Source organism: Nothobranchius furzeri, chromosome 14 (assembly GCF_043380555.1).
Source record: "Nothobranchius furzeri strain GRZ-AD chromosome 14, NfurGRZ-RIMD1, whole genome shotgun sequence".
Taxonomy (NCBI): domain Eukaryota; kingdom Metazoa; phylum Chordata; class Actinopteri; order Cyprinodontiformes; family Nothobranchiidae; genus Nothobranchius; species Nothobranchius furzeri.
In genome coordinates, this window is record NC_091754.1 from 44616598 (window position 1) to 44644389 (window position 27792).

A 27792-nucleotide genomic window follows, 5' to 3' on the forward strand; every position below is an offset into this window, starting at 1 on the left:
TAAGCGTGAGGAGATGAAGGTGTGGAGAACAGTCTCAAGTTCAGAGCGAGACAGAATGGGACTCAGCTTTGCAACGTTCCTGAGATGGAAGAAGGAGGGGGCCACTGGCTTGAACACTGCTGCTAAGTAACCATTTAAACATTCTCCCTCTCCTGATGATAACATTTTACTCTCTTTGACATTGAATATGTTACTACTAGTTTACCTGTTTAATTATAGATTCACTAGAATAAATACAATAAAGTTTATCTCTCACCAAATAGAATATTTACTAAGAAATCCCAATGCCATATAAGTACTATCTGGTATGTTGTTTATGTGTGTGTGTGTGTGTGTGTGTGTGTGTGTGTGTGTGTGTGTGTGTGTGTGTGTGTGTGTGTGTGTGTGTGTGTGTGTGTGTGTGTGTGTGTGTGTGTGTGTGTGTGTGTGTGTGTGTGTGTGTGTGTGTGTGCTTGAGTCAGGATCCTCTGGAGGTTTCTTCCTGATGTGAGGCTACACGTTGGTTTTCACCCTGAAAACGTTGAAAAGCGTTAATCAATTTCCCTCTGGGATTAATAAGGTATTTTTGAATTGAATCGAAAGCAACAAACCTATGGTGGACTTAACAAATAATTATTATTTTGTCTTTTAATTTTATTGCATTGTTTTCCTTTCCGCGCAAAAAGCGTTTCTGGTTAAACTTTTTAAGGAAAAATTAATCCATCCAAAAATCACAACAGCTAAAAAACTAAAACAGAGAGATGGTATAAAACATACTAAAGGGGACTGAAGAAGTGAAGAAGCTCACCCTCTGAAAATAGGTCAGCCAATCAGAAGGAAGGGAGCGAGAAGGGGCAGGGCCAATCCGGACAAAGTCCAGGAAGCACGCCTCTGGTTTGGGATAAATAGATAACCCATTTCTCTACAACACCGAGTGTTGGCGTCCTTCAGCGCGGTAAAGATGGCGGACAGCAGGGCCAAAACCTCTGACCAGATGAAAACATGGAAGGAGAACAGAAGCTCTCAGGTTTGTACGCACGCTAGGTTTCAACTAGCTAACAGGCTAGCTGCACATAAATAACGAGACGCTGCTCATCTACGTCACACACACGGAGACTCTTCTGTGGTTCTGTTTAATATCCCGCTAGAGCCTCACAACTAGAGAAGTTTCTTCTAGAACAGTCTCAGAGCGGAATTTCTACACGACCCTGGTGTTCCAGCCCTGTTTATGCAGATGCGCAGACCGCGTCTTTGTTTAGATGTTCAGCTACACCCAGAGGAAGGATGGTCTCCACGGGTGGAGCTCCAGATAATTCCAGCTGCTATCTTATCGGACTCTGTGGTTTCAGGAATGTTCAAAGCAAAAGGCCAAAATTAAAGCCCAGCTTCCCTTTGTTCAGATATGCTAACGCTTCTCTACATGTGATGCCTGAGCCCTCAGCGTGTGGTTAAAGGTGTGATGACGCAAAAACAGCCCCTTTGAGCGTTACTGCTGTAGTTTGGAGAGGGGGACAAATGTGTGAAAATCCTAGTAGAAACGTGCAAAAAGCTGCTTTTAATGCTTCGTTTTTCTGTGAATTATCAAACATAATAATGTTGTTTACACTCATTTCACGTGGTTGTTTACAGAGCCACCTGGCTTGTTTCCTGGTTGAATGGCAGCGTAACTTTATTCAGCTGTTATTTTATTACATACGTGATCTCTGTGCAGTTACAGTCATGGTGCATGTTTGTCTGCAGCAAACGGACTTTGTGGCATTGCATGGTCCTTTTCTCTGCACCGTGTTGACGCTTTAGTTGTGTTGTGTGTTCCAGAAGCCTGATGTCCTGACCACAGGCGGTGGCCATCCCGTCGGAGACAAGCTGAACCTGCAGACTGCAGGGCCGAGAGGTCCTCTGCTCGTACAGGATGTGGTCTTCACAGACGAGATGGCTCACTTTGATCGTGAACGCATCCCAGAGAGGGTGGTGCATGCCAAAGGGGCTGGTCAGTTTGGACCAATCCTCTCTCTACTTTATTTTATGTTCCTTCCTCAGTGCTGTTACAGCAACACAATGAGAAGTAGTGCATACATGTGAAAAACTTCTTCCTGATGCAGGGGCCTTCGGCTACTTTGAGGTCACTCATGACATCACACGCTACTGCAAGGCTAAAGTTTTTGAACACGTTGGAAAGACCACACCTATCGCTGTCCGTTTCTCCACTGTGGGTAAGAACATACTCGTGGGTTTTTGTTGTCATGAAGGCGTTAATGGATGTTTCTGAGATGCATTTAGAAGCTGAAAACCATCAGTTCTCCGTCGAGTCAACGGGTCTAAAGCCTGGCTGGTTAAATGTTTACCATGTCTGCTACGTAACAAGAGGCTCATATCAGCCACAATAACAAGGTCCACTTGACTCTAATCGATGTGTTGGGTGGGAGTTCATGTCTGGGGACGTGTGCACATTTATATGATATAAATGATGTGAAAGACCCAAACGAGCAAACCTCCATGAGATGTGGTGGTCAGCTGATTAGTGAGTGTAGGAGTGGTGACTGGTACAGAGTCAGGAGCCCGTTTACACAATCAGCACTGGTCACGTGGCCCTGCTGCACCAGGCCCTTCCACACCAGGCCCTGCTGCACCAGGCTCTTCTACACCAGGCCCTTCCACACCAGGACTGGGTTTGGTAAAAGCGTAGCTGTTTATGGTTCAGTCCTTTTCTAAGAGTTCTTTAGAGTTTTTACATCAGTGAGAACGTTAGCGCCTCGCTAGCTTTGATTCTCAAAGCCACAGTTCTCACAGGTGAACAGTTTAAAGGCTGGAGTTCTTTCACAGCATGCCCTCGGTAACAAAGCCTGCCGTAAAGCTGTAAAATGTAATAAAAATACCAGAGGGGCTAAAAGCAGCCAGTTAGAGGATCACAGCTTGCAGAAGACAGCCAAAGGTCGAAAGGTCAGTGGTGTTTAAAGACAAAGCCTGCTTGTTTCTCCAGCTGGGGAATCTGGGTCAGCAGACACGGTGCGAGATCCGAGAGGCTTCGCGGTCAAGTTTTACACTGAAGACGGTAACTGGGACCTGACTGGAAACAACACCCCCATCTTCTTTATCAGGGATGCCATGTTGGTGGGTGCACGTTTAAGATTCAGCCTTTGCAAAGGTCTAATGCAGCATCGAAGTTATTTCACTTATGTTCTGAATGCATCACGTAGACGCTAATGTGAAATATCTAATAATGCAGAATATTGTGAAAAAGCCCCAAATTTAGGCTCCGGCAGAAGTTGTATAAAGATTTGTTCTAGTTTAATACATCAAGCTTTTATTTCTAGCGATGAAAACTGAAAGTTTAGCGTCTCAGGAAGAATAAGTCATGAAGGCACAAACACACTCAAATGACTCTTATTCATGACAAATCTTTAGAAATGAATCGGAGCAGCCCAAAGGACGGTTCCTGTCTGCATGAGCTAGTTACTGCAGCCTCACCTTCAGCAGGTGCTGCAGATGGGAACCAGACACCAGTCTGCTGCAGTCTGGTTACAGTCGGCTGGATCGTCATTCAGTCAAGTAGCTAGAGAATGTACTCAAGTAAGAGTAGATACTTCATAATAATATTACTCTAGTAAAAGTAAAAAAAAATGCTATTTTTTTCCCTCAAAGTTACTCGATTAAGTGTGTTCCTACTGCCAGCACACAGTAGGGACGAGAAATGGTTCGTTAGATGTTTGTTTTTTACCTTTTACTGCTAAAGTTTCTGCCACCACTGTAGCACCGCCCACGCCGGTGGCGTTACTTCCTGCTCCGTTTATCTGCGGGCAGCAGAGGACAACGCCCATGCGTGTGCCCAACCTTATATGCAAAAGACGGTAAAACCAAATCCTCATCTACGCTGTTTTAGAAACGTTAAAACAACGAGAAGTGGTTACCTGTGAAATGCCACAGAGCAGCCAGGTTACTTATGGGCCATTCCCATCAGTACCGGGTCGGCCCGGGCCGGGTAGCGTAGGTTGTTTACATATCTGGGTGGCCTGGTATTTTTCCGGGCCAACCAAGGCTCATTCTCAGCCCTCTTCTGGAGGGGGTCTGCTTCAGGCCGACCAGGGCCAACACACCCACTGCTGACAGCAAATTCACACCTTCCATTAGAGCAAGCTTCTGATTGGTGGGTAGAATCAGCCCACATGGGCTTAAGGCAAGGATGTGTGGAATCAACCGGGCCAGGCTGGGGCCGACTGGGGCTACCCGGCCCGGGCCGACCCGGTACAGATGGGAATGGCCCATTATAAGCAGAGTACTCGAAGTACTTTAGGTGTAGTAGGCAGGATAGGATCCTAAGTCACCTGAGCACATTTGTGGAAAGAGTGTTTTTAAAAAGGTAGTGTGGTGCAGGTGTGTGTATGCAGTGGTTTATAGGTCAGAGTGCATTTGTTTTGCTGAGCTAAAGCAGTTTTCTAAATAAGCCCCTGGATTGTTGCTCAGTGGTCCAAAGTCCTCTTCAGCAGGACTCGGCCCCTGTCGCACCGCCAGATCGGGTTCAGTGACCCGACTGGCCCGACTCGAACCGTCTCAAAGAGAATCTATGGAAGGTGACCTGCTCTCTGTGGGCCGCTATCACAGCTCAGCAGTAACCTGACCCAGGCTGGTGGCCTGTTGGGTAATTTTATCAATCCAGGATTACCTTAGGGAGCTTCAAAGCACAGGGGGTTATAGTAATCAGTTCGTCAATACCAATAATCAAACAGTCAGTTTAGACTTTGCAAAGTGGAGAGGAAAAGTACACACCAGTCAGTTGTTAGGTTCGCTCTCATTGGGCAGCTGCCTTCCAAAAGGTTTTATTAAGAGATAAGCACACACACACGTTTGACATTCTTCACAGACTCTCAGGCAAGGAAGACACACCAGGTGCATTTCTAAATCAACAAAGCACAAAGCAGTCTGGACTTTCTCAAGGGAGTTCTACTGATCAGGGGACCAGTACCGGTCCTGGTACTGAGGGCAAGGTCAGTCCTCCCTGTAAGAACTATAAAAGCCTGTCTGTTACCAGAGTAAGATAAATGGATGAAACTTTGTTTAAAAACGCCAGATGTTAAACAGTCAGGACATTAATAACATTAATAGTCCATATCAGTTTTTATCCATCAGCCTTCATGCCGCATTGATCTTAATGACAACTGTGTCAAATAGTTTCCCCTTTTAAAAGGATCTCATGTAATATTCTTTAGTCAGAATCGTCACAATTACGAGAAATAAAAGCCTAAAATATTTCCCTGTGTGTGTGTGTGATGTGCCCACAGCGGGTACAGAAGGTATTCAGACCCGTCACTTCTCCACTCTTTGTTATATTGCAGCCATTTGCTAAAATCTGTTATTCGTGTTGTCCTCATTAATGTAAACAGTGAGAGAAAAACAGACTTTTAGAAATCCCTGCAGATTAACTAAGAAGAAAACTGAAACATCACATGGTCCTAAGTCTTCAGATCCTTTGCTCAGTGTTTAGTAGAAGCACCTTTGGAGTTAAAACGGCCACGGCCGTGTCTTCTTGGTAAAGATGCAACAAGTGTCTCGCACCTGGATGAGGGGATCCTCTGCCGTTCCTCTCCAGGTCTGTCAGGTTGAATGGTGAACGTTGGTGGACAGCCATGTTTGGGTCTCTCCAGAGATGCTCACTGGGTTTAAGTCAGGGTTGTGGCTGGGCCATTCAAGAACAGTCAGAGTTGCTGTGAAGCCACTTCTTCGTTATTTTAGCTGTGTGCTTGGGGTCATCTTCATGTCTGAGGTCCTGACCACTCTAGAGAAGGTTCTTGTCCTAGACATACCTGTTCTTGCCCACATTCATCGTTCCCTCTATTGCAACCAGTCGACCTGTCCCTGCAGCTGAAAAACATCTCCACAGCATGATGCTGCCACCTCCGTGCTTCACTGTGAGACTGTATTGCACAGTGATGGGCAGTGCCTGGTTGTCTCCACACATACCGCTTAGATTTAAGGCCAAAAAGTTCCATCTTGGTCTCATCAGACCAGAGAATCTTATTTCTCACCATCTCAGGGTTCTTCAGGTGTTTTTTAGCAAACTCCACATGGGCTTTCATGTGTCTTGCACTGAGGAGAGGCTTCTGACAGGTCCCTCTGCCATAAAGCCCTGGCTAGTTGAGGGCTGCAGTGATGGTTGACTTTCTACAACTTTCTCCCATCTCCTGACTGCATCTCTGGAGCTCAGCCACAGTGATCTTTGGGTTCTTCACCTCTCTCACCGAGGCTCTTCTCCCCCGGTAGCTCAGTTTGGTCAGACAGCCTGGTCTAGGAAAGGTTCTGCTCATCCCAAACATCTTCCATTTAAGGATCATGGAGGCCACTGTGCTCTGAGGAACTTTAAGTGCCGCAGAGATGTCTTTGTAACCATGACCAGATCTGTGCCTTTCCACAATTCTGTCTCACAATTCATGTCCTCTGACCTCATGGTCCTCGTTTGCTCCGACCTGCATCATGAGCTGTAAGGTCTTCTATAGACATGTGTGTGGCTTTCCTAATCAGGTCCAATCAGGATCACCAAACACAGCTGGACTCCAGTGAAGGTGCAGGACCATCTCAAGGATGAGCAGAAGAAATGGAAAGCATCTGAGTTAAATATGAGTGTCACAGCAAAGGGTCTGAACACTCAGGACATGATATTCAGTTTGTCTTTTTTTAATCTGCAGAAATGTCTAAAATTGCGACACTTGTAAGTCGCTTTGGACAAAAGCGTCTGCTAAATACATAAACATAAAATTCTGTGTTTTTCTGTAAAAATGGGCTGCTGTGTGTTCGTTAATGAGTCAAAACGTGAATTTATTTTATTTGAGCAAAAGGCTGCGATATAACGGAGTGAAAAATGGACGGGGGTGTGATTACTTTCTGCTGTATGTACGTGATGTGTTCAGGCCAGCTGGGTTCTGGATGGGAAGTATTAGAGTATTATCATGTATACTCTTCTAAACTTGGTAACATCATTATTAAAATGATTTACATGTAAAACGCGTCATTGATCTGTTCTCCTCTCTTCACTGCCTGCAGTTCCCATCCTTCATCCATACCCAGAAGCGCAATCCTCAAACCCACATGAAAGACCCGGACATGGTGTGGGACTTCTGGAGTCTGAGACCCGAGGGCTTGCATCAGGTAGCGACCTCGGAGCCACCATCCAAAAGATGCAGCAGAAAGTTTTTCCTCAAAAGCTTTTAATTGTTTGAATATTAAAGGAACATTACTCTAATAATTCAGTGGTTTCAAAATGCCTGAATTTGAATTTGTTAGTTTTAAGTGTCCTTGAATTTGTTTTGTCAAATTACAACAACACAGCGGGCTGGTTATAGTTGACCTCAGATGCTGGAAGAGCTCGAAAGCTTAAACTTTCTTCACTAAAGAAGTGTGATTATGTGGTGAGTGGATCCGAAAAGCTCTTCCTTCCCTCCTCCAGGTTTCGTTCCTGTTCAGTGACCGAGGTTTGCCTGATGGTTACCGCCACATGAACGGTTACGGCTCTCACACGTTCAAACTGGTCAACGCTGATGGCCAGTGTGTCTACTGCAAGTTCCATTACAAGGTCTGATTCGGACTGATTCAGCTGTATGTTGGTTTGTGTGTGATGACATTTTTATTGCGATGTGTTTTAGACCGATCAAGGGATCAAGAATCTGCCGGTGGAGGTGGCGGATCGTCTGGCAGCCAGCAACCCTGATTATGCCATTGGAGACTTGTTCAACGCCATTGCAAACGGCAACTACCCATCCTGGACCTTTTACATACAGGTCATGACCTTCGAACAAGCTGAGAAGTTCCCGTTTAACCCGTTTGATGTGACTAAGGTAAGTCGGGCCTTTTGTTACAGTTTTCTAGAGTAAGTTCTTAAATTTTCCTTCATATACTTTCTAAAATGAACAATAGAAATAACTGCTGATTTCTCTGATCCAGGTGTGGTCCCATAAAGATTACCCTTTGATCCCTGTGGGTAAACTGGTTCTCAACAGGAACCCAGTCAACTACTTTGCAGAAGTGGAACAGCTAGCCTTTGACCCCAGCAACATGCCACCAGGCATTGAGCCAAGCCCCGACAAGATGCTGCAGGTAACCTGATCTCACAGGTGGTCATTCTTCTCTCTCTCTCTCTCTCGCTCTCTCTCTCTCTCTCTCTCTCGATCTCTCGATCTCTCTCTCTCTCTCTCTCTCTCTCTATAAATCATTAGTGTAATGCTCCCATTTCCACCTAGCTGCAGATAGGTGGGGAGCTTCCTACCAGAGGGGAGCACACCTGCTACATGCCAGTAAATGTTTTTGGGTTTTTGTTTGCACACAAGAATACAACAATACATCTTGATTGTGCAAATCAACACTTGATACTCCAGTAGCCAATGTAGCGTGGTTAACTACATACTGGGATTTAACACTGTTTGCTATCAGTTTGGTTAGATCCTGAGAAAAGATCCAAACAAGTTAACAAATGAAGCTTCTATCATATATAAATATCTACGATATTATATATTCGATAGAAGTTCATATGCCAACGAGCTTGGTCTATTTTTAATCCAAAGATAAATTTTTAATTTTAAGATAATTAAATTTAATAGCAAAAGTTGATTTATGTAATCAGAAGTTTAAAGGAATCTTTGCGTTTTCAATAACCAAAAATATACACCATTCTGTGTTCCATTTCAAAGAAGAGTCAGAGTTTTTTAAAAGTTAAGAATTTATTACTAACACTTTTAAAAATTACAATTTGAAATGACAATTTTTAACAGACAATTTGATATTAAAACTTGTTTTTAAGAGCAAACCTGTGACTGAATGGAAACTAAAATGAAATGCGAGGTTTTTGGATGCGTGAATATCCGGTTTCTTTCAGCGAGAGAAGCGTTCTGGGTGGAAAGTTGGTTTGCAGCGAACTGAGTCGTTTCTTAGGAAGAACAGCATCAGACACCATCTGTTCGCTACCTCACCCAGCAAGACGACCCTCTGTGTGGATCCGGAGGTCAAGGAGGATGTTGTCAGCGTCAGGGGTACTCGGTCCGGTAGAGAAGACCCGAGTAGAACCGATCCTCTGGTCCAGAGATGTTGCAGGGTACACGGTGTCGAGCGTCTGGCTTAACTCTGAAGGAGTTTTTGCGTCAGCTGGTTGCAGTGCGTTTATTCAGAGCAATTCTATCAGAATGCTTAGTAGAGACTTGGGCGGCCGTCCCTCGTACCCTGGTCTGGTTCAAGAACTGAACTTACAGCTGCGGGATTTGGTTTTAACAAAACCCTCAGAACACGCCCTCTCAGCGTCAGAAAGCTTGTTGTTATGAGTAAAGACATGTGAGGTGTTTTAAGTTTACCCTGGATACCCTCTGCATGAGGTGGTTAAACGTGCAAGATGACCTTCTGGTTTACTGAAAACACATTACTGATTATCATAAATAATATTATTACCCAAAGCATAATAAGTCATTTCAGTAATTAAAATACATTTATTCTGAACCAAGAGATTATTTATGATGATTGTAATAACGGTAATTAAGTCAAGAGTTTATTAAAATTATTATTTAAAATTATTATTGTGAAATCTTGAAGTGTCCATCTTGGGACGGAACAGCAACAGATAAAGATGGTTTCAGCAGACATCACGGCTCCTGGTGGGTTAATCTGTGGGGCAAAGTTACAGAACGACCCAGCTGGGAAAATGTGACCTTTGTCACAAATTAGAGGCCATTCATGATGCTACACCAAGTAAATAGACAAAGTTCACCACCCCTGCAAATGCGTTAGAGGTTCAGGGTATCCGCGGGTCCTTAAAAAGTCTTAAAAAGTCTTAAATTGGCTTTTCTTAATTTAAGGCCTTAAAAGTCCTTAAAAACGACAAATAATCCTTAAATCCAGTTTCCAAAGGTCTTAAATGACCAAAGACCCAATAAACAAGATTCTTTTATTTCTATAAAAATTTCGTGAATCTCTAGTTAGTGTTCAGCATTTTTTGTGTACGATGTTGCCGTAAGCGGAACCGTACGCAGTCAGTTGGTTGTGAAAGGGGGCTATTTTTTTTTAGATGAGCACATTAGCTGGTTAAGCTAGTGGGAGCTTGCGCCATGGGGAAGGGCAAGTTTAATGGTAACTGGATGGCTAATCCCACGTTCGCGACATGGTTAGCACCGGTTCCAGGCAATAGCTGGAAATTATCGCTTAAATTTAATTTTTAAAATAGCTTAAATTTGGTCAAAGTGGCCTTAAAAAGGTCTTAAAAAGTCTTGAATTTGGCTCCCTTAAATCTGCAGCTACCCTGAGGTTGCTTTTTGACGTCAACATTTAGCTTGTTTGTTCATTTGTTTTAATTAAGAACATATTTAAAATAAAATATTACAACAGATGAAGCTGAAGTGGGTTCCCTTTTTTAGTTTCAGTGTTGGAAAGGTCATTTCTAACATTTCCACTCCCTGAGCATCTTTAATCTGCTCTAATTACAAAACCTAGACCCTTCAAATCTGGACCAGATTATTCTGCAGTAATAGCAGAATACTTAGACGGTTGTTGTTTTATTTATTTATATTTTTAACCTTTAATATGTGAACGATCAAATATTTGAGCACTTTTTGCATCTAGACCAGGGGGTGCCCAATCCTGGTCCAGTAGGTTTTGTGGTTTTTCTGCTCAAACACACTGGTTGAGTCACCTGTGCAGCATCTCATCAGGCTCTGCAGAAGCCTGTTAATCACCTGCTGATTGAAATCAGGTGTGCTGAAGGAGAGTTAAAACTAAAACGAGCTGGATACCGGCGCTCGAGGACCAGGATTGGGCACTCCTGGTCTAGACCACATTAGAACTGGTCCAGCTCCAAAACCACAACACCTAGATGACTAGATGTTTTAGATTTAGCCAAATGAATGATAGAAAAAAATAATTCCATTGAGGTTCCATTATTGATAGTTAATTATATATATACTGTTTGTGATAAACTCAGGTGTTTTTGTTTACGCCCCTCTCCTTTGGACGTGTCCAAACTAGGGTTGCAACGATTATAAATGTTGGTGATTTGATTATAGTCAGAGAAATAGTCAGTTTCACGATTATTTTACATGAACTGATTTCACATCTGTAAATAAAGCACACACATTCTATAAATAACAGATAAAAGGCACGATTAGATTCTTTAAAGGTTTTGAATCCCTGAAATATTGTTTTCGGAGATTTTGCTTAGGAAAATTCACTCTACCACTGACTGCTTGCTCTGCAACATTGATGTTTTATCTCCACAAATAACACAAGCCTGGAGGAGTTCTGCTGTGTGGTGGAGTAGCTAATGCTAATGGTTAGCTTCTACTAGCAGAGACGTTCTCTGCGGTTTTCCTGGACGCTAAACCAACAACAGGCTTCCCCGTCGTGACTCAAGATGGGTCAGTCCATGAATGTTAGTGACAGTGTGACGTAGATCTGTCAGGCTTTTCTAATCCTAGAGTTTCACAGTCTGTTTTCTATCAGAAGCTAATGCAGGAGATAGGTGTAGGAGACTATTTTCATGTTCAGCCTGCATGAAAAACTCTATCAGAAATAATCAGTAAAATTTACTTCAGTGAACCACACCTTTAATTATATTTGCCTAATAGCCTTTTTGAGTTTCTGTAAAAAGACAAAAAAGTTTAACTGTTGACAGCTGGTCAGGTTTAGCACTGAAGGATGGAGACACCTTCATGAGTTAAGATGCTAAAGTCCTACTAGTGCAGTTGTTATTATGAATATTGCTTATTAATTATTGTAATCTCTACTTGTTCATATCTTCTAGTGTCATCAGTAAGAATATTATTTGGACAGGATAAATTATGTTATTATGTTGCACAGGAAGTACAGAGGTGTTGATTAAATATTAAAATGGCTTGTCATAGGGCTTGCTGTAGACAGATACAGGGGAAACGTAGAACAACACAATATGAACCGTCGTTCACAGTCATTGTTCTAATATTACGGTATATCCGTTCAGTCGCTTACATAATCGGACTCAGTTGGAGCTCATTTCAGGGCTGCCAATTCTCACGTATTGAGCATGAGACGCACGCCTCTTCACACGCTCTCACGCCACACCTCCAATATCTCACGCTGATTAATTTGCTGTGTTGGAGACGTCTTTATGGTGGGTTAACCGCACCGTTTCACACCGTGGTTAATAGTCGAACCGGTTAATCATTGCAACCCTAGTGTCTGTCTGTCCTCTCTGACTTTATCTCTACAACCTCTAACAAGAGCTGTCCTTCAGATGGACTCAGTCCTGATCCTATCCTTGTCACTCCCAAAGAGAACCTCCAGTTCTGTGTCCTGTCCTGTCCTCATGGACACTGTCTCTAAACCAGACATCACTGCTCTCACTACGGTCTTCTACACCTGAAATCCTTTTCTCCACCCAATGCTTCACACACTTTTTCCCCTCTATTCCACTCTGTCCGTTGCTTGTTTGGACCATGGACCCTAATTACTTATTGCAGAACGATGGAAGCATTCTTTGGGGGAAACGAACATCTCTTATCCTCCTTCACCAGATCTACCACCACCATTCCATCATTCGACTAATCCTCCATATCCTCAGACTTGTAGCAGACTGGGTGGGGTAGAGTCTGTAGTACAACATCTTAAAGGGACGTGAACGTCACACACCTTCACACTTTTCATTTTTTAAAGAACACTGAATATACTGGCATGGGCACGATAACCTTGGTCATAGTCATACATTTCTGTTTGGTTACATTTTGGGTTTATCGCCACTAACAGCATTCATCATTATTCCTAGACTCATCAGCCTTCTTCTTCTTTAGGATGACTCCTACTCAGCTTCTCACTTTCCCCGGCCACCATAAAAGAATTAGTTGACTGCCCACCTCATATTTGGAGGGCTGCAAGTTTGAGCCTCACTCAGTCTTTCTCAGTTGTTGTGTCCTTGGTTATGACACTTCATCAGCCTTGCCTGCTGTTGGTGGTCGGTGGCGCCTGTGCTCATCAGCCTCACGTCTTTCAGTGCACCTCAGGGCAGCTGTGGCTACATTGTAGCTCATCACCACCGGGATGTGAATGTGTGTGTTAATAAATAAGTGACTGGTTGTGTTAAGTGCCTTTAGGGGTTGTAGGACCCTTGAAGGAGCTTTACAAACACAGGCAATTTATCGTAGGTGTCGAGCCTTGCTACCATCTGAACACGGTATGTGTCGCAGATGGTTAGTGCTGATATAAAAGTGTTTGTTTTCATTTTGTCTTTACACAGGGTCGGCTCTTCTCCTATCCTGACACACATCGACACCGGCTGGGAGCAAATTACCTGCAGCTCCCAGTCAACTGTCCATACAGGGCTCGTGTAGCCAACTACCAACGGGATGGCCCAATGTGCATCACTGACAACCAAGGTCAGTCATGGTTTTCTCTCGTTTCTAGGGTTCAGATGGACACCAGGGGCCTCATTTATCAAGCTTGCTTGCGCACAAAACGGGGTCTGAAAACTGCGTAAGCAACTTTCCACGCAAACTTTGGGATTTATGAAAGAAAACGTAGCAGAAAAATGTGCAACTTTAAGCTGACTAAGGACCTGGCTTACACACATGTTGGACATGGAGAGCACCTGCAGTGCTGCTGCTGAGAAGGATACAATTATGAAATCATGCAGCATTATCACTTGTACTCTTCGTTTTCACACAGAACAAGACCACACACACACACACACACACACACACACACACGCAGGCGCACGCAAACACACACACAGCCTGAAGCGCAGAATACGGACAGGGGGACGGATTGAGACAGAATGTCATGCGTCTGTGACAGTGTGTGTCCTGTCACTGTGACCCGATTGATCACCCTGGCTACTTGTACAGGGGAGATCTGTTTGGCTGACTGGTTAGCGCGCGTGACTGTCACCCGGGAGTCTGGGGATCCGCCACAGATCTCTTTGAAGAACTCAGCATTAACGGCTTCAGCAACGCTGTGCCACTTCATGGATTTTCTCTTATTTGTTTTGCAAAAGCACTTCCTTTCATTTCTCCACCTCATCCACAAGTACCTCAATTTCTGCTTCTGTGAAATGGCGCTTCCTTGATCTGCCTTGATCTACGGTTGCCATTGGTGGAGCGCTGCAACAGCCGGCTTATGTATATGCATGAGATCCACAAGGCACTTTGCATTGATTATTTATGGCAGTAAGTGGGCGTGGTGAGGGAGGGATGTGACTAAAATGCAGCTGAGAAACGGTCTAGATAGTTTCTGATTTATGAAGCGGAGATTGCGTGCAGCTGTGTGTACTCCATGTTTGATAGATCACAAACCTACTTGGTGTAAGTACTTTTTTTTTTTTTTTTTGCGCTGAGCTTAAGTACGGGTTTAGTAAGGATTGATAAATGAGACCCCTGGTGTTTTTTTGTTTGCTTGTTTCAGAACGTTTTTGTTAGTCTTAAGGCCTAGTCCACACGTAGCCGTTTAAAAAAAGAAAATGAATATCCGCCCCTCCAAAAACTTGCATCCACACCACCTCGTTTAAAAAAAAAACTGTCCACACGTACCCGGATAAATACGTTGTTAAGGACATGCCAGACCTGTAGGTGGCAGTACTTCCCCCGTTCTTAACCTCGTCCTTCGTCTGTGGTCTTCCGCAAGGAGCAGTAATTCCGCTTGCAAAAACAAACAAGCAAAAAGCGCTTGGACAATTGATGGATCGGGTAGTGACAGAGCGCAGCTCTGAAGGCTTCCATGCTGTCGGCTAGTGTAAACACAGGTCGCACACGTGATGTCAGCATTTTTTTGTCGCGGAAAGTGACGTTGCAGACCTTAAAACTCCGGTTTTGTCCGTCCACACGCAGACACCCAAAACGGAGAAAACGCAGATCTTCACTTTGGTCGGAGTTTTTAAAAAGATCCGTTTTCGTGTGGATGACAGGCCAAAACGTAGAAAAGTATCTACGTTTTGGCAGATCCCCGGCTACATGTGGACAGGGCCTAATTCAGATGTGACGTGTCCTCTTGTGAGCATTTGAAGGGTCTTGGTCAAAATTCACCCATGCAGTCCCGTAGAGGTCAGCTGGACCTGGTAAATGTACCAGATGTAAACCAGGAGTCTTCAACCCTCACAAGCTACCAGTAGCTTGCAACGCACTTAAAGGTCACTCACCTGGAAGTAGCCAGCAAGTCATCCTGCTTTGTAATTAACAAGTGTTGGTTTTAAATTTGAAGGCAGGCCTTTCCTGTTTTCTGTGATATCTCATTTAAACTTGGCACCGAAAACCACCCGCTCATTGACGGCCTCAGTAACGTGTTGTTAGTGGTTACTTTTAATAAATTGTCAATAGAAGGTATTCAGTAAAATGTAACATTCCATAAAATATGATTATCAATATTATTGAACCTTTGATATTCTATTGATGATATAAATGTGTAGTTTGGGTCTGCCTGCACCTACTCGGCTCCATTGTGGCTGGTGAGGAAACCCAACGGTAACTGGCAGCTGACCATGGACTACAGAAAACTAAACTGACAGGTTCCTTTGTCTCGGTGGCCGATGGTCTGACTGGAACAAGAACTTAGCAAAGATTGTTAAAAAGCAGTAAAATAGGTTTGTTCTACTTGAAGTTCAGTTCAACTGTGAACTATTACTGTTCAAGGGTCAGCACTCTATTCATAACCAAACCCTCATTAGGCTCTGAGCATGAAGTGGCTCCCAGCTCCCTGTTGAGAATTAAAATCTCCTGTTGTCCGGTGTGTTCGCCACTAGGTGGAGCTCCAAACTACTTTCCAAACAGCTTCAGCGCCCCAGAGGCTCACCCTCGATTCCTGGAGTCCAGGTTTAAGGTTTCCCCTGATGTGGCTCGTTACAACAGTGCAAACGAAGATAACACCACACAGGTAAGGGCGGTGATGATGTCACTTTCCTTCCAGGTGTGGGCTTGATGCCTAGTTATTACTCAGATATTAACCAGCTGCTGTGAGTGCAAGAGCCTGAGATGGTGCATCACTAAGGTTTGTGTTGTTACATAGCAGCCTATAAAGTTGTATAAACTCGTTTAGCCCCGCCCCTTTCATATAGTGTACTTCTTAACAAATGTTTTCACGCCACAAGAATCAAAACAAACAAACAAAACTGTCATTTCCTACAACTAAATGAGTAAATAAGGGAACGGTCCATTTTCTACTCCATTACCTCTCTGGGTTGAATTCAGGTCTGTTTGGATTATTGACCTCTGCTCTGGTGAGTAACTACATCGGTGCTTCTCTGATGGTGTTGTGGGGAGCTGACCGATGGCCCCTGCTGTCTGGCCCTGTCACCCTGAAACAGTCTCTTGGTGAGCTGATGTTGCTGCAACACTTCATCTCAACGCCCGCCAACCTCTTCCTGTTTCCTTTGGTTCTGCCTTGTTTTGTGTTCTGTCGCTCCTTGTTTACACAATCTGTGGTTCTTAATTTTATTCTGTGGAAATGAGTTTTCATGTTTCTGCTGCTGTGTTTTATAATAAAGTTTTATTTTATAAATGTTTCTAGTAAAGTTCCAGTTAATTATTGAAGTGAAACTTTCTAAAGGTGAACGTTGACTACATTGCTGCGTGTGGAATAAACACATTAGTTCCAGGTGTGGCCATATTACCCAAATCCTGTTTGCACATGTCAGATGTGTTGAATCAGGAAGGGATGTGTTTGGTTCCAGGTCCGTGCCTTCTACACCCAAGTGCTGAATGACGAGGAGCGCCAGAGACTCTGTGAGAACTTGGCGGGGTCCCTGAAGGCTGCTCAGCTCTTCATCCAGAAACGGATGGTGAGTTTTCATCATGGACACCAGATTCAAACGTCCAAATCCAGTTTGTAGATGAGGCCACCGGTCAGAACCACTTGCAAGTTGTCCACAAGCACAGTGTTTAATTTATATATCAAACGTTCCCGTAACGCAAATACTGACCTCAAACCAAAGTTCAATGACAAAGTGACAACGGTAGATTTGGCATCTTTACTGTTCCCCTGCTTTAGCCCGTTTTTATATCTGTTATAGGATGCTTAGCTGATGTTTTACCCACGTTCTTCATACAGGTGGAGCACCTGAAGGACGTGCATCCAGACTATGGAAACAAGGTTCAGGCCCTTCTGGACAAGCACAATGCAGAAGCCAAGAAGGTACTCATCTTCTGTTCTACACACAGAACTAGTCATGAGGGGCGGGACTAGCCAGCTCAACAATAACCAATCAGAAAAAAGGTGGAAATGCCGCCTGTACCACGCTGTAGTGAAAAATGGCGTCTGGCTGCAATCATCTTTCTTTAGGGGAAAAGCTTTTAGCACTTCTTGTTTTAAAGACACGTCCAAGTCATTCATAACAGAGGAAAGCGCCGCAGCGAAGTCCGCTTCAGTTTTCGTCGTTCACGAGAACCTCAGCGTTGCGGTGTGTGATGTACGCTGCTCAGCGCCGATTGGCTCGGTCAGAATTCTCAGGGGGCGGGGTTATTTGAAGGAGAGTTTCCAGACTGCACGGGGCTGGCTGGTCCGGCTAATAAAACCTAATTTCTGATGTTTTTTTTAAACACGACTCCATCTTCTGAGGAAGTTACTGTGGTGGGTATTTTACAGGTGAAATGTCTTGAAGTTCATAGCATCAGCAGTGTTCACACTCCTTTGCTAGTTGGGTGGATTCCATAGACATGAAAAGTTTCTCTGGATGGTCGAACATTACATTTTGCATCATATACAGAAGATACGCATGTGACCAAAGTGGATTACTGCCATGGTAACACTTCTCTAATTCAATGAATCCTCAGACTGGTTCATGCAAACGGTGGTTTATGTCTTACCTCACATAGTTGCAAATGGATGCTGCTGCAGCACAGCCTGGGGTGCTTCCTGCAGGAATATTAATAAAACTACACCTGCATCGATATCAAATGCATCAATCTAGCCAGAGTTTTCAATCTGACGATGTTTGAAAACCAACATACAGCACTCGGGGTGTAATCTCTGATCTGAAAGGTCTTTTTAATAAAAACACTCATAAGAGAGGATTCAGGCTCATAACAACAAAACATGATATCCCCCAGAAATGTAAGAATTTAGGTTTCCTGATTTAGTGTTTTTTTTTTTTGTTTGTTTTTTGTTTCAGAACACAAATGTTCACGTCTACAGCCGCCCAGGAGCCTCAGCCGTTGCAGCATCTTCCAAGATTTGAGGTGTCAGATGCTTGGGCCCATTCTACGGCAAGAGCAGACCAGTTGACTCCATCACCAGCTTCGTGTTCCAAGAGTAAGATCAAAGTTAACCTGCTGATTATTGTAATGGAAGAATTAGAATTAATGTTGTGTTAAATGGCTAGCCGTCATGAAGCCCAGCACATTTAAACTAATGTCAGACAATTTTGTCTTGATTCAACTGAAATTGTATTAAATTACCTGAATTTATCACATGATGCCTTAAGAGTTGCATGTAAGTAAACGTTACTAAAGCTACATACAAATTGTTGAGTTTATTCTTGTACTACTGTGCTCATGACACAATACTATTACTATTATACTATAATATAATTCTATTGTCCCCAAAACAAGTAAAATCTTGTTGGTTTTAAACAAGAGCTGTGTGTGAGGTGGGTCTTTTGTTTTATTTCCTGCTTGACAGAATCATTGAGTTTAAAATATGATGATGAAAATGACAATAAATTTATTAACAACAGAGGTTGTCAGTTTTCTTCAAAATGTCGACATTTCTCGCCTACATCTATACGTACACATTTTTCTAGTGCATTTTATGTACATTTGTTCAAAGGGTGTGTGCAGAGGGGTGGGGGTTGTATTGTCAACCAGTATGAAGCATATGCAGTGTAGGGTTATGAGATTGGGGTGTTAAATTATGACCAATAAGATGTGATGATTCTATAAAAATATAGAATATCAACCTGATTGATCTTTGAATGTTTAACCAGAAGGATTTAGGATTCTTTGTTTATTCAGTGACCATAAACACACTTTTTATTCATTCAGACTGAGTCAAATATATAATTAAAAATAAACTTTGTTTTCTAGACTAATTATAATACATGACAAGCTATGAATAATGCTGTGTGATGAGTGTATGGTGATGTGTGATCAGAACCTTTGTACCTGGAAGAAAGTGAGTTCTGGGCATAAAAGAATTTGGTCTGCTATAAACTAGAATGTTGATTACCAATAATACGGCATCCGACGCTATCTTGTCGTGTCCACGTACCCTTTGGAGACCCTCTTTTGGATCTGAGATGTCAGAGGGTCGGGTGACTCCAAGGCATTGGAGTTCGTAGATTAACTGCAATGCGAACAGGTCAGTCCAGAGTTGTCTCCAAGAAGGTGGGGCACGTTGGCGAGTGCCTGGTGGCTGGGCTTTCACCCATGGAGCCCGGCTGGGCACAGCCCGAAGAGGAAACGTGGGTCCCCCTTCCCATGGGCTCACCACTCGTGGGAGGGGCCAAAGGGGTCAGGTGCAGTGTGTGACGGGTGGTAGTCGAGGGCGGGGACCTTGGCGGTCTGATCCTCGGCTACAGATGCTGGCTCTTGGCTCATGGAATGCCACCTCTGGTGGGGAAGGAGCCTGAGTTGGTGTGTGAGGTTGAGAGGTTCCGACTAGATCTAGTCGGACTCACCTCAACGCATGGCTCTGGCTCTGGAACCAGTTTCCTTGAGGGGGGTTGGACTTTCTACCACTCTGGAGTTGCTCCCACTGAGAGGTGCAGAGCAGGGGTGGACATAATAGTTGCGCCCCCCCCCCCCATCTTGGTGCCTGTACATTGAGGTTTACCCCAGTGAATGAGAGGGTAGCCTCCCTCCGCCTACGTGTGGGGGACGGGTTCTGACTGTGGTCTGTGCTTATGCACCAAACTACAGTTCAGACTACCCACCCACATGGGCAACGACAGTGAGACCTGGAGAGGTGTGGTTGGGAGGAACGGCCAGACAGAGAATTTCCTCTCTGTCTTAAAGTTCTATTGATCTCCAACCCCTCTGAATACAATAATGGCGTAGATTAATCTATCCCAATCCGTGCTGGTCCTTCAACTCTATCCTTGATGGCATCAACCTTCTGTGCCAGAGTCTGAATCTCAGCCAAAGTTCCAAGCTTACGACTAGTCTCGGCAATTATGAGTTTGTGCATTCACAGCGCGGTGTAATCCATCCCTGAGCTCCGGGATTGAGCCACTATTCCTTGACAGCTCGTTAATTTTCCGGTAAGCTAGGTAACCGCTCAGGCCAAACAGCACGAAACCTTACAACAACACCACGGATATCCAGACGTCTTCAGAATCCTCTACAGACAGCTGAGAGAGGCAGATCAGGTTCCACTGTTTTCAGGAGTCCATGATATGCCCAGCTGGCTCTGTCCCAGAGGGGCAACCGGGAGCCCCTTCTCCCTTTGTCATCATTGAAAAAATGTTGTCAGTCGCATTGAGAGACCAACTGACCAGATCCATTTTAATCATTTCCAGTTTCCAGAAAAAATGCAGAAGCATTGTACACCCAAAGACAGACAAAGAGCCTTGGGATAAGATAGGGAGGAGAGGAGGAAAAAAGCATCTGTACTCTCCAAGAGCTGGAAGAAGTGGTTGTTGTTTTCGTCCTGGCCGTGGAACACTGGACCAGCTCTATACCCTTAGGGGGATCCAGGAGGTTGCGTGGGAATTTGCCCAACCAGTCTACAGGTGTTTTGTGGATTTGGGGAAGGTGTTTGACCGCGTTCCTCGGGGGGCCCTGTGGGGGGTACTGCAGGAGTATGGGGTACCAGGCCCTCTGATGCGGGCTGTTAGGTCCCTGTATGACTGTGTCACAGCTTGGTCCGCATTGCCGGCAATAAGTCGAGCTTGTTCCCAGTAAGAATTGGACTCCGCCAAGGCTGCCCTTTGTCACCGATTCTGTTCATAACCTTTATGGACAGGATTTCTAGGCGCAGCCAAGGTGTGGAGGGCATCCATTTTGGTGGCCTGAGGATCAGGTCTCTGCTTTTTGCAGATGATGTGGTCCTGTTGGCTTAATCAGAACGTGATCTTCATCTTTCGCTGGAGCGGTTTGCAGCTGAGTGTGAAGCAGCTGGGATGAGAATCAGCTCCTCTAAATCTGAGACCATGGTCTTGATTCGGAAAAGGGTTGAATGCCTTCTCCGGGTCAGGGATGAGGTCCTGCCCCAAGTGGAGGAGTTTAAGTATCTCGGGGTCTTGTTCACGAGTGAGGGAAAACTGGAGCGTGAGATCGATAAGCGGATAGATGCTGCATCTGCAGTGATGCGGGCGTTGTACCGGTCTGTCGTGATGAAGAGAGAGCTGAGTCAGAAGGCGAAGCTCTAGATTTACCGGTCGATCTACGTTCCTACCCTCACCTATGGTCATGAGCTTTGGGTAGTGACCGAAAGAACGAGACACAAGCAGCCAAAATTAGTTTTCTCCGAAGAGTGGCTGGGCTCCCCCTTAGAGATAGGGTGAGAAGCTCGGTCATTCGGGAGGGGCTCGGAGTAGACCCGCTGCTCCTCCACATCGAGAGGAGCCAGTTGAGGTGGCTCAGGCATCTAGTCAGGATGCCTCCTGGATGCCTCCCTGGTGAGGTTTTCCAGTCACGTCCAACTGGGAGGAGACCTAAAGGTAGACCCAGGACACGGTGGAGGGACTATGTCTCACCTGGCCAGGGAACACCTTGGGATTACCCCGGAGGAGCTGGTCCAAGTGGCTGGGGAGAGGGAAGTCTGGGCCTCTCGCCTTAGGCTACTGCCCCCGCGACCCAACTCCGGATAAGCAGCTGAAAATGGATGGATGGATATAAACATGACAAGTTAACCAAGGCTACTGTGAAGGATGAATCCAAGAGGATGGGGTGTGATGTATGGTGACTGTGTGAATGTAAGGTTATCAGAACCTTCGTATCTAGAAGAACTGCGTTCTGGGTTAAAAGATTTTGGTTTGCATTAAGCTATGAAGTTGGTTCTCATCAAAAAGGCATCAGACGCAATCTTTGTGTCTACCTCACTCTTTCTTTGGAGACCCTCTTCGCGGATCCGAAGGTCAGGGAGGTCAGATGACCTCTTGGCACAGAGGTTTGGTAGATTAACCGCAGCACCGACTCTCCAGTCCAGAGATGTTTCCGAGTCACAACAGATGGATGAAATTGTTTGTGTCCAGCCTTTTTCAAAAACAGAAAGAAAGTAAGCCAGTCACTACACACAACAACAGAGAGGAGGACACACTACGTCTGTGGGGCTGAAAGAAAAGACGCTTCACCTGCGTTACTGGATGATCTGATTAATTAAAACAACAGGTTATTATTCTTTAAAATAAATCAGTGACCCTATGATGAAACCTAATATTAGCTAAAATTTAACGATTTGAGGGCTTTTAAGAGGAGATCCTTTCAAGACAGCTGATCTGTGAACATAACCCTTGTGCATTTATAAGTCATGGTCACGCATTAATAACTCGTTGAAACACAATAACTCGTGGAAACGGGCTAATAACTGGGAACGCATTAATACCTTGTGGAAACGCATTAATAACTCATGGAAACGTGTTAACTGGGAACGCATTAATAACTTGTGGGAACACATTCATAACTCATGGAAACGCATTAATAACTCGTGGGAACGTGTTAATAACCCGCAGCCATGAGTTTTTTTTCTCAGTGTCACCAGACGAGCTCCGTACACTTAAATGTATTCATCTGTGTCATATACTTCATTTGTTCTCGTGAAGTATACTCGCACTTTGTTAAATAAAGTTATTCAAAAAAATGCTGTGGAGAGTGAGGAGACCCATCCAATATGGCGGCGACGCAGTGTTCAGCGACAGGTATTATTGGACAAACCACACAAGAGCACCTACGTATTGACTGACGTCAATGGGGTTGTTTACACGGAGGACCTATAGTTGGCCTACTGTCTTCCTGAATGTAACCGATATTAAAGGTGATGACATAATATATATTACACTAGTAGTGTGCGTTGTTTTGTTTTTTTTGTTTTTTTTGCGTTGTTTTAAATGTTGTAACAATTCATAAATGACTAGCATAAATACAGTTGGACCCAGGTTATTCAAGTATTATTTCCGACAGGCAGAAGAAGGGATACTCAAAGGCACTTCCTCCAGCTGACAGTAAGGCAGCATGGCGGAGCATTGAACTGGTGTTTTCACACAGGAAAGAAACATGGCTCAGGGGTTGCTACGACTTTTGTCCACGGCTAAGCCGCTGTCCCGGGCCGGGTTAGCCCATGCTCGGCTCTCCGGTCTGGGGGCTGGACGGCTTCTCTTCGCGGGGCTCCGGAGCTCCTCGGCAGCGGTAGGTAGTTGACCGGTGCGGCTTCAGGGGTCTACAACCTTCAACTGAGACTCGTACACTTACACTCTTAAAGTAGTAATAATAATAATATTAACTAACTTGCTTCATACTTATAACTAAAAAGGAGATTCAGCTTCTCGAGTTTTTCATGGAAGAATTGTGTATGACTCCAGCCAATAGTAATGCATGTAAATATTCACATTTTTGATTGTTTTTGCAAAGTTTATTTATTTTAATTTTAATAATGAATAAAACATAAATTAAAACGACATCGCTCTTAAATTGCATATTTCTGAGGAGACACAAACATTCCTGTCGTTAAAGCTCTCCTCTCCAATAACTCTTGGAAACTCCTCTCCTCTTTAATAAACTCGTGGAAACGCGGTAATAACTCGCAGCCTGTCTCTCCTCCCCTCCTCTCCTCCTCTGTTTTGTAGTTTTCTTGTGGCTCTGTTAACTGGTCTGTCTGTTTTCAGAACTGTGGTCTTTTCACTAAAACTCCACATAACTTCCTGCCGTTTGGGACAATCCTGTCCATTCAGCGGCGCCCCAACTCAACTCAACCCAAAGGTGAGATGTTTTCTACAGGACTGAGTTGTGGGGACTGTCTGACTTGCTTCTCCTTTAGCTAATTGTGTTGCCATGCTGATATTTTTGGGTTAACGGTCATGCTGAAGACCCATCTTCAGTGTTCTAGAGCAGTGGTTCCCAAACTTATTTAGCCGCGCACCCCCCAGCCCCACATCAGGGCATGGCGCTCTCTCTCTCTCTCTCTCTCTCTCTCTCTCTCTCTCTCTCTCTCTCTCTCTCTCTCTCTCTCTCTCTCTCTCTCTGTATGTGTGTATATATCTCTCTCTCTCTCTCTGTATGTGTATATATATATATATATATATATATATATATATATATATATATATATATATATATATATATATATCAGACGTCACGCTAAACAGTCACTCGACGGACAGGGTTAAGAAAATATGATCGACCTTTTTCCCCATCTCTTTCATTTTTATGCTTATGTATTATGTATTTTTGAAATAGTAATTAATAAACATTCAATACCATTACAATTTCCTTTGATTTAATTTTAAATCAATATTTAGAGTGCCCAGGTAGCACATAAACAATGCAATTTAACAGTTTTCTTAAAGCAGGAATGTTTAACCAGAGCTCTCTCCTTCCTTCTGCTCTGCGTAAACCTGAGCTGATCACCTACTTGTGCGTAATCAAATGTCTATAGGGGAAAAGTTGGAAAAGATATAGCCATGAGGTTCACTTTTGCCTCAGACCGACTTATTGCTGTTTTATGGTGTAGCTGAATCTGCGATCCGTTGCCACGCGGACTGGAATAACAAATGCTGCAGTAACATGAGCTGTAGTCAGGTTCATGAGGAGTCGCTGGCTGGAGTGGACTCGACTTTCACACGCCATCCCAAAATAGAAGCTAATATGACCTTGAATGAAAAATGTTGTTATAAAACCTCTTAAAAGTTTTTTTTTATCACGGAAGCGGCAGCGCTCATTTCTGTCTTCAGTCTGAGAGCGCAGCGTACGCGTGTTGAATCAGTGTGTGTGTGTGTGTGTGTGCGGCACAGCTCCATGAGCCGCTCCAGTCACCGCGTCTCGTTATTGGCGCTATTTAAACCAATGTTGTAAAGTTTCTTCTGCCCAGTCCAGATGTGCTCACATGTGCACCTGTGAGCGGTGGTTCCGCTGGAACGCGTCTGACCTCTGACAGACACACTCTGAACTTCAGATCTTCAGCGCGCTGTTAATAGCCTGACACGTTTAGAATGCTGTCCCACAGTCAGTGTGCTAATGTAATAACATAATGATGCTAAAATGCTCAAATGGGAATCATTTCTTGATTTATTTTGTTACATCCACAGTGTTCTGTGTGTGAGGTTTACAATGTCAGAACACCTGCATGAGACAGGTGTTAATTACAATCTGCCAGAATGACTCACCACCTTCAGATTTCTCCAACACCGTTAAAAATGATCAAATACGGAACATATCTTGCTATTGACAGCGTGCGCAGGTCAGAGTGCTGAAGCTCGGAGCGCATTATTATTATGAAGCTAGGGAACATGCGGAGGGGACACACACACACACACACACACACACACACACACACACACACACACACACACACACACACACACACACTCACAATATACTTGTTTTCAATTACATTTTCTTTGGCCCACCCACAAATGAGTTTCTGGCTACGCTAATGGTGACATATGACAGACTTCTCTCAGCTCCGCAGCCATTACACTTTTCACCTCGCGCACCCCCTAGCGGCAGCTCGGGTGCGTGCACCCTACTTAGGGAATCCCTGGTCTAGAGAATAGCATTTCATCCTAGATTTTCTGCAGCGAGGCCTACTTGCCCCTCCGTTGTGTGAAGTCACCCTGGGCCCTCAGGTTCTCTGGGTTGCTGTGGCTAGCTTGCTGCTGCTCGGTCTCTGACTGAAATTGGTCATCACATCTATTCTTGTGTGTTTGGTCAATCGTGTGCTGACAGAACTTTCAGAAGGTAGTCCCCCACTGAGGTGGTACTAATGGAATCACGGCTTGTTTCAGGTGGAACAGGAGCATCGGGCGGAGGGAGACCAGGAGGAGGGAAAAGAGGAGTCGGAGGAAAAGACTGGTGGAGTCGAATTCAAAAAGTTTGTTTTAACCTAGTTATGATGCCAAAATAACCCAACAATGAAATATGGATATTCTTTAACATTTTTTAAAGTTCATTTACCAGAACCGAACATATCAAGTACCCTAAAATCAACCCTAATTAAAACAGAAGCAAATAATCAGAGCAGACTGGTGCGGGTGGTCGGGAACATGGAAACGTTCAGAAGCAGCCTTCCTCGTGGAGCAGGAGGCGTTTAGCCTCAAGAGCACAAAGAGAAACCAGCTCACTGTCAGAACACCACTGTTCATTTTCACAAGAAATTATCATTTAGTTTAAGTCTTGGACTTTTGATGAAAACTCTTTAATTTTAGTCACAACACAGTCGTTCAGTTTGTTTTAGTCTCATTTTAGTGGAATAAAATATGTGTTTTTCTTCTCATGCAGTAACTTTGAACTTGTGTGAAGAACATGTTAACGACACCTACTTAAAACTGTAAAGAAATACTTCAAATTCACAGTTTGGGTCAATAAAACTATATTTCTAATAGTTTTAACAACAATACTGGAGAACACCAAAGGGAACACCGACGGTTTGAAATCGTTCTTCTCAATATTAATACAACAAAAACATCTGTATAATGCGCCGTAATATTTGTAAACACAGTAAATGACATCGTACCATCAAAACATTAAAATGTGTTACTCTATTGATGCGAAGGTAAACTAAAGGTAAGAAATGTTTTCAGGTGTATTCATAAGAGTTGTTGTTAGTTGGACTGATCAAGGTGAGACACCTGAACGTTTCTCCTCACTAAAGCACCGCTAGAACACCAGTTGCTGACCATATCGGCCGTAACAGCTCCACGAATATAGTGTGTAGAAGAAAATCTGTTACCAGCTTTAATAGCTTCACCGATCTGGGCTGCTTCTGTCTGAAAACTGTACCGACCACCGGAGATGCAGCTGGTTTAGCTCACTAACCTAACTAACCCGTAAGCATGCAGATGGCTGGATTTAGGTGTGAAAATTGCTAAAATGATTCCTTCATTGAAATGAATGAGTTGTTAATGAGTTTCACTGGCAGACATAACTGTGTTGTTGTTTAGGGCGACTTTCCCTGGGATGAGAAGGACTTTAGATACCTCATGGTGACGCTGGCTGGGCTCGGCTCCCTGCTCCTCTACCTCTACTTCAAAGACAACGGCCGTGAGATCAGCTGGAAAGACTTTGTCCACCGTTACCTGGGCAGAGGCCTGGTGAGGAGCACCACACAGTCATCCTATAAGCCAAGCCATCTTTATTTGTACAGCACCTTACAACAATATAAAACCCACCAAAGCGCTTCACAGAAATGAGAACACATTAAAAACAATCCACGACATAAAAATGCATCAAAACTAAAGCTTAACCAGTAGGGCTGGGGGTAAGCAAATACTTTTAAAACCATTATTTTATTGAATAGTCGATTATTCTAATGACTAATTGGACGATTAATCTAACAATTATTTTTCTGTTGCACGATTTATAAAACCCAGAAAATCTCAAATTAAACCCCAAAAACTTTGAATAAACTAGTACTGTGAAAGAGTAAACGCTGCAAGCCTTCCGTTTTGGGTTGGGTGGTGTTCTGGTGACACGTAGAGCTTGGGAGTGCAGGCTGCTGAGCCTGAGACGTGATCGGGGACGGAGTTTTGTTCTCCATGCTGCCTTCTTTTGGTCACTCACGTGCGCGTGGCGAGTGGTGTTACGACCCTTCCTGGGGCGTTTGGCTCGTGTGCAAAAAGCAAGATTTAAAAGTTAAAGTGATGATCGGCTTTATTTGCAAAAAAATCTTAAATCTTTTCTCCCACAGGTCGGGAATACTAACCAACAAAACTAATAGAGCTCCGGGAGTTGACGTCACTTCTCCCGGCATGCA

At 44.0% G+C, this 27792-nt stretch overlaps 2 protein-coding genes and 1 long non-coding RNA gene across 3 annotated transcripts in view; 2 read left to right on the forward strand and 1 right to left on the reverse strand.

Moving 5' to 3' along the window:
• Positions 1-310: 310 nt before the first annotated feature.
• Positions 311-919, reverse strand: LOC139062653 (uncharacterized). The gene is made up of 2 exons (XR_011516226.1): positions 788-919; positions 311-511 (listed from the first exon to the last, which is right to left on the reverse strand). It is a non-coding gene; the product is annotated as an uncharacterized lncRNA (long non-coding RNA).
• On the forward strand, positions 822-18621 carry cat (catalase). The gene is made up of 13 exons (XM_015952176.3): positions 822-1006; positions 1795-1966; positions 2079-2189; positions 2957-3087; positions 7009-7113; positions 7412-7537; positions 7608-7799; positions 7906-8058; positions 13202-13340; positions 15695-15825; positions 16622-16729; positions 16999-17082; positions 18059-18621. Exons 1-13 carry the CDS (start codon positions 941-943, stop codon positions 18122-18124), a joined length of 1584 nt encoding a protein of 527 aa, XP_015807662.1. The 5' UTR covers positions 822-940; the 3' UTR covers positions 18125-18621.
• A 4249-nt stretch (positions 18622-22870) lies between these two features.
• Positions 22871-27792, forward strand: part of LOC107380816 (mitochondrial inner membrane m-AAA protease component AFG3L1) — a 44653-nt gene continuing 39731 nt past the window's right edge. Inside the window, exons 1-4 of the mRNA XM_015952175.3 lie at positions 22871-23231; positions 23708-23801; positions 25826-25911; positions 26981-27130. Coding sequence (XP_015807661.1) covers positions 23100-23231; positions 23708-23801; positions 25826-25911; positions 26981-27130 — 462 coding nt within the window. The 5' untranslated portion in view covers positions 22871-23099. The remainder of the gene's footprint in view (positions 23232-23707; positions 23802-25825; positions 25912-26980; positions 27131-27792) is intronic.

Coding starts and splice junctions, on each gene's coding strand:
- cat (XM_015952176.3), top strand. CDS start 941: ATGGCGGACAGCAGGGCCAAAACCTCTGACCAGATGAAAACATGGAAG. Junction 3,088..7,008: donor TTATCAGGGATGCCATGTTG/GTGGGTGCACGT, acceptor CACTGCCTGCAG/TTCCCATCCTTCATCCATAC. Junction 16,730..16,998: donor TCTTCATCCAGAAACGGATG/GTGAGTTTTCAT, acceptor TTCTTCATACAG/GTGGAGCACCTGAAGGACGT.